Raw genomic sequence first — 6,956 nt, forward strand, 5'->3', positions numbered from 1 at the left:
AACAGTGAAATCAATAACAATACACTACTACAAATTCACATTTCTGGTGCGGAATGATATTAGGTGCGACATGTCGCACCTAAGCCCATATTCGGTGCGACATGTCGTACCGGATACTCATCCGGATGACAAAAAATTTCACTAATAGTTGCACCTAATAGTAAATTGTCGCATCTAAAAGTATTAGGTGCGCCATTTGTCGCATCGAATACCATTAGGTGTGACTAATGTCGCACCTAATGGGTTTCAAATTTATAGCTCTTTATAATAGTTTATATCAAACGTAAAAACAGGAAACATAAAACAAACCTATTCAAACAGATTCAAACGAGTTCCTCAACTTTAACATTGTCGGTTAACACTGGGAATAACGTGGATGAACAATATCATCATCGTCATCATTGCAAGTTTGCAACATCGAACCTTCTTGAAAATAACTATGTCTAATGAACATTTTCACTATAAAATGTAAATTCAGTGTAAAAAATGGTTTAACTTCAATGAATTCTCAATATGGGATATTGGCCAAAGAGAATACGATTTTGGTATACTAAAAGACAAACACATATGAATCTAAAATAAATACGATTTATCAAATTCCCCTGCAAAATAACTAAATTTACGGTTTTAAATTCTTTTTGACAGTCAAGATTAAATTTTTTGACGATTATTATAAGTAATTTTTCACTTTCAAATAATTAAATTAATCTTGAGGTAAAAAAAAATTGAAATTAAATTACTGTACATTTTGGTTATTTCACTAAATGAAGACAAAACTTGGCTATTTTATAAATTCATATATTAAAATTGGCTATTTAGCTATATAAAAAAAATCATTATGAAAATATATGTATTAATTAAACTAAATATGGTATTATGGAATTTCAACAAATATATCCACTAAATTTCCTTAATAACTGTTATGAACTTATGATTGTCTAAAAAATGAAAAAAAGTTAAACAATGCTTTGAATTGTTTTTAAAAAGAAATTTGAAATATTGACTACCAATATTTGTTGGCCCAGAATATATATATATATCCATCCAATTAATTATGCCATGTGTAAAAATAATGGCTAATTTTTAAATAAGTATGAAACATTGGCTATATTGCAATTCTCGATGGTTTTGTCAAGACATGATCAGCTTTCATAACTAGAGGTCATTGTTTATATTAAACTTGGAAACTTTAAATAGTGTAATTTTTTTCCTGTATTATCATGGACTTTTAAAACCGAAACCAACGTTTTAAATAAATTACAAATACATGTGAATAAACATGTCATATGTAAGCATTACATTCTAGCTAACAGATTTTGTTAATTTGTTCAAATAAGTTCAAGTTAAAGACAAAAATTACTAGAATTTAACGGTCAAATTGTATCACCCCATTTATAGACTAAAAATACCATACTTTGCTCCAATTTTATATTCTAATTATTTTTTATATTTCATTTTCATCTTTAACACTAAATCAAACTGTCTAAGAAGCCAACATATTTCAGCTTCAACTAGATAGCATTCTTAGAAATGCGTCGATGGGAAATAAGACGGTGATTATAACGACCCTAAACGATGCATGGGCAGAACCGAACTCAATATTCAACCTTTTCTTGGAGAGCTTTCGGATTGGAAACGAGACACAGGGATTGTTGAGGCATTTGGTGGTGATTTGCATGGACGACAAAGCTTTTTCTCTTTGTTCATCCTCTCACCCTCACTGCTATCAACTTCACACAAAAGGGGTCAATTTCACCGAAGAGGCCTTCTTCATGTCCTCAAATTACTTGAAGATGATGTGGAGAAGAATTCAATTTTTGGGTTCGGTTCTTGACATGGGATATAGCTTCGTTTTCACGGTAATCATTTTCCAATTTACACCGAAATGCATATTTAGTGATTTATTTAAATTTTAGTTACAATAACTTTAATTAAAATTTATCTTTTTATTTTTTATTTTTAGAATGTTGTAGCCATATTAGTTAGTATGGGTGGTATTTTTGGTTAGAGTAGTTGTTTGACTAATTGGTATAACAAATTAACTGTCAGATTATAACTATCCTACAAATGTTTACCTTTCACGCAGATTATTTAATTTTCAAAGTCTTGGTTTGGCGTTGCTTTTTTTTTTTTTTTTTTTTTTTTTTTTTTTTTTTTTTTTTTAAGTGATTTAACTACACACAAAAAAAGTTGTTGCTGTTGAAAGTATATAGGTCTTTGGTAAGGTGTTTTTTTTTTTTTTAAGTAAGTGTTGTTGTAAGCGGAAACAGGTTTAGCTAGGGTTATTATACCAAGGGCTATAGAAGCTGACAAAAATATTAAGTCATATATTCATATTTAGTAATTGTTTATATGAAATTGATGATAATATAAATACTTAAAGTATAGTAATTATTTATATGGAATTAATTATTATATAGGTTTTATAAATAAAATAATGGGAGAGCTAGATTGAACATATTTGGATTAAATAGCTATGTTTTTGGACGTGTTTAAGAGTTCCTACTTTACGTAAATTACAAAAAAAAAAAAAAAAGCTTTTTAAAAAACTGCTACAAATTATACATGGTTTTCAAATGTTATTTATATTCACAAGATACCAATTTTTGCAACGACATTTTTATCCAACACTTTAAAAATTAACGCTCAAGATATTAATAAAATAAAATTTGAAAGTAGATATATATATATATATCTCTCTCTCTCTCTCTCTCTCTCTCTCTCTCTCTCTCCAAAATCATATTTCAAACACACCCGAATTCTAAGAATAAGAAATTAACTACTATTTCCACGGAATCCATGACGATGTTATCGGGGTTTAATGTGCAAAAACAAAGTTCATGAGGAACTAATTTGTAAATTTTTTAAGCAACAAATAATAAAAAAAAAAATTGGCAAAAAGTGTAATAATTTTTTAAGGGGGGGTTGGCCCACTGTAGCTACTCTCTGCTTGGATTCCATGCAATATACATGTGTGTGTATATTAATATATATATAGTTACCTGGATGCAACTTATTAGACAGATTAATGTCAATATGGCGCCTTAGGAAGCCAATAATTAAAATGTTTGGCATGGCTACAATATTGGTGGACCACTTTAGTGCTCGAATAAATGTTTCAATTAATTTCCACTAACTATATCCTTACTTTGAACAGGACACTGACATAATGTGGCTACGCAATCCATTTAACCTCTTTTTACCGGGGGCAGATTTCCAAATTGCGTGTGATTTTTATAACGGAAACTCTTACGATCTAAATAACTTACCAAATGGAGGGTTTATTTATGTTCGATCGAACAAGCAAACAGTTAAATTTTACAATTTTTGGTACTCCGCAAGATTGAACTACTCGGGAAAAGCCAACCAACATGTTTTCAACAAGATTAAATTTTACCCCTTCATAAAAGAAATAGGGCTCAAGATAAGATTTTTGGACACAACTTACTTCGGAGGGTTTTGTGAGCCGAGTCGCGATCTCAATAAGGTGTGTACAATGCACGCAAATTGTTGTGCCGGTATTAAAAACAAAGTCAATGATCTCGCAATTTTACTAGAGGATTGGAAAAGATTTACTTCGTCGATGACGCCTTTGAATCCTAAGAGCACATGGAGTGTTCCGCAAAATTGCAGGTACGTGGTATATAATTCTATTCAATTTAAAAAAAACAAATGCACAAGGAATCTAATAAAACGTTCACCATGTATATTGACAAATATATATATATATATATATATATATATATATATATATATATATATATATATATATATATAGTATATAAATGTGCTTTATTACAGTTATTAGTTCCTGACATTTTATTGTGGTTTAAATTTCATGGGCGTCAAGTACATCTTTCCAACGCATGAATGAACATAAATCCAAGCTTTAATACTCTCTCCGTATCATGGAGGTAAGATTAATATATATATATACATACATATAATATATATATATATATATATATATATATATATATATATATATATATATATATAGCGAGTCAGGAATTGTAGTTTGTTGGGAAAAATTTGAAAAAAAAAATCAGTAAAAATCATACAATTTTGGTTTAAAATATAAAAATTAATTAAAATTTAAATAAAAAATAATAATTTTCAAAAGTTATGGGGGGGCATATATGTCCTTGGTATATATATTTTAATAAAGTAATAGATAATCCATTCCTAAAACAATTTGATATAAAGCAATATTACTATTAGCCAGCATTCTTAGTTTATATTTTGCTGCTTCTATTACAGGTTAAATATCCAGATACATTGATTGTTTCATATAATTCTTCTTTTGCTAAAGATCACTTGGAGGAACGGCTTTCTGAGCAAGGAATATCTTCTTTAACAGTGGAGGTAGTTTGACATCATAAATTGTGGTAAATAATGCAAACTGTTGCTGACGTGTGGATGTACTCACCTTATTTTGCGTACTTTTTGTTTCAAATTTTAATTATAGAAATAAAGGTGTATATCATGATTATCATCCATCTTTCGCCGCCGGAATTAGTTTAGTAACTTACATAATAAATACCGATCGGAAAGTATTTGCCTGCGTGGTTAATGTTGGGAAAATGGCAGTAAATTGCTTGATTGTTCATTTTCTGGGAATAATTTAAGTGAGGCTCACATACACTACACATAAGCCTAGGTGATTTTTTTTTGCTGATGTATAGGCCTAGATTGTTAATGTTGGGAAAATGGTATTTCCCTAGGTAATCTAACGTGATTCTTATAATTCCTTGTTACGAGAAGTTTTAACTAGTTACAAATTTTTCAAAATCAGTCAAACGAATGAAAGTTTATTCTCAAAGAGTGATCAAAATAATCATTATAAATTTTTGAATGATAATTTAGAGTAGGGTTCAACATTACTGAGGTATTACTCAATGTGAAAAAGTATTTATAATGAAATTAATCCACATTTATAAGTACAAATTCAAATTAAAAAAAAAAATCAGCTCACATTTTTGCTGTTATCTAAATCAGCTCACATTTGCTGTTATCTAAATCAGCTTACATGGCCTAGTTACACGGCTTAGTGTAGAGGTTGGGCTTGAAACCGTTCTAATGGCGGAGTTTTAAATGCCTGAGCACTTATTATGGGCTCTAATTGTTGTGTATTGGTATGTTAAAATTTGGTGGTACATTGTTAGTTTCTTCGGCTATGTACGACCTATCAATTTTTTTTTTAAATTATAGAACGACGAGAGAGATACGAACAACAGTTAAGAATTATAAATTTTACTCATAATATTTTAACTTTTAGAAAAAAAAAAAAATTGTATGTTTTTTTTCAATAATTTCCTTCCTAAAATCAGTTCTTATCATTTTTTTCCCTCCTAATCATATGAAGTTCAATACATAGGCATGCATATTGGTTCACGAATCCGAGCCAATTATGATTTATGAACACATATTTGCACCCCAATTTGTATTGAGCGTTGGGAAAAAAGTCTCATGTTGGATTTTTTAGGAAAGGATATTCAAACATCTCATAATGATGTTGAGATCCAAGAAAGTAAATGAAGGAAAAACATAGAAGGAAAAGATAGTCATGTATAGGATCCCTAGTCATGTAGTAGCAACCAAAACCATGGTAATTAATCTCAAAAGTGATCGTGAATTACTTTTTACTATTGAAGTACATTGTCCAGATTGATATCACTATCGGCGGGCTACTGATTCTCTCAATATTCAGTTTATGATTAGTTCCATTTCAATTTACCCAATATAAAAAAGTGGTAAAAATAATATATATATATATATTGGGTAAATTGAAATGGAACTAATTATATGGCTTTCCTACTCTTTTTTATTTTCTCTTGCTATTGGTTTACAGATTCTGAAAAGTTGAGATGAGGTCAAATATAAGAACCTACTTTTGCATGCTTTAACCATAACATCAACAATAAGATCTTGGAAGACTGTAGAAAATAAAGAAGGGAATGATAAAAAAATAAATAAAAGGAAGGCTAAAAAAATAAAAGCAGATACTTCATTGGACAAGCGCCTTCAAAGTATCATTTGCTGAGTAATTATTACGTAGAAAGTTAGGGTATGGGTTTGCAAAAAAGAAAAGTAAAGTTAAATAAATGTGGTATGTTCAATAGGCAAAACAAAAAGAGAATTCACATTCCCGTATCACACAACTTCACTGCGGCTTCACTTCAGTCTCAAGATTTCTATAATAATAGTATTAATACTAATAGAGTTCATAATATTTTAAATAATTTATATTAATAAAAGTGTGGATATTATATATTAATATAACGATCAAACGATATATAAGTAAATAAGAAACTACGGATAATAAGAATGGAAACTATATATTATCATGACCTACCCAAAATGTATCTCGGTTATTTGATACAATCTAAAATAAACGAAAAAAAAAATGATATAAATGCGTTCTAATAAAATAGTCATTCAATATTGTGTCGCTTCTGCATTTGTGCTTTGCCCCTGAACGTTTAAATATTACATTTCTATCCTTATTTGTTTTATATTTTTAGTTCAAAATTATATAATATTGAACTATTTGTTCCCTTGAAAACAAAAATTTCTTACACGCCCCTAATTTTTTTTTTTCTTAAATTCTATATTTTTTATTTATTTATCAAATATGTCTCTCTGAGTTTAAATTATGGCGTGTGCGGTACCAGATGGAGGCTTTCCGGAAGCAAAAGTTTTATGAATTAGTGCCGCGAAGCGACAAGTTCTAATGTCATATGAAAAAATATAGAAGAATTTGATAAATATTTGAACTAAATATCAGCTTTCTTATATACTTATTACCATATTTTTTTTGTTATCATAAGCTACGTGAGACGCTTAGAAGAATATTGATAATGGTCTTTAACCTGTATACTTTGATAGACAACAAAAAGAGTAGACGAAATATATATTGAAGTTATGCCCATGATTGACTTATCATAATATTATAC

General features: G+C 29.1%; 1 protein-coding gene across 1 annotated transcript; it reads left to right on the forward strand.

Moving 5' to 3' along the window:
- The first annotated feature begins 500 nt into the window (after positions 1–500).
- On the forward strand, positions 501–4,292 carry LOC149383971 (uncharacterized protein At4g15970-like). Its single transcript, XM_089627964.1, has 5 exons — positions 501–545; positions 1,506–1,859; positions 3,158–3,633; positions 3,851–3,914; positions 4,261–4,292. Exons 1-4 carry the CDS (start codon positions 501–503, stop codon positions 3,891–3,893), a joined length of 918 nt encoding a protein of 305 aa, XP_089484090.1. The 3' UTR covers positions 3,894–3,914; positions 4,261–4,292.
- The last annotated feature ends 2,664 nt before the right edge of the window (positions 4,293–6,956 follow it).

The sequence above is a fragment of the Urtica dioica genome, chromosome 10 (genome assembly GCF_054948205.1).
Source record: "Urtica dioica subsp. dioica isolate 48M chromosome 10, U.dioica_male_clone48M_v1_H2, whole genome shotgun sequence".
NCBI classification, from domain to species: domain Eukaryota; kingdom Viridiplantae; phylum Streptophyta; class Magnoliopsida; order Rosales; family Urticaceae; genus Urtica; species Urtica dioica.

What these genes read in the sequence shown, in the direction of transcription:
- LOC149383971 (XM_089627964.1), top strand. Translation starts at nt 501, where the DNA reads ATGAATTCTCAATATGGGATATTGGCCAAAGAGAATACGATTTTG. An exon ending in CCAAAGAGAATACGATTTTG is followed by an intron (nt 546 to 1,505) that starts GTATACTAAAAG and finishes AACATATTTCAG; the next exon opens with CTTCAACTAGATAGCATTCT. An exon ending in AGTGTTCCGCAAAATTGCAG is followed by an intron (nt 3,634 to 3,850) that starts GTACGTGGTATA and finishes ATGGGCGTCAAG; the next exon opens with TACATCTTTCCAACGCATGA.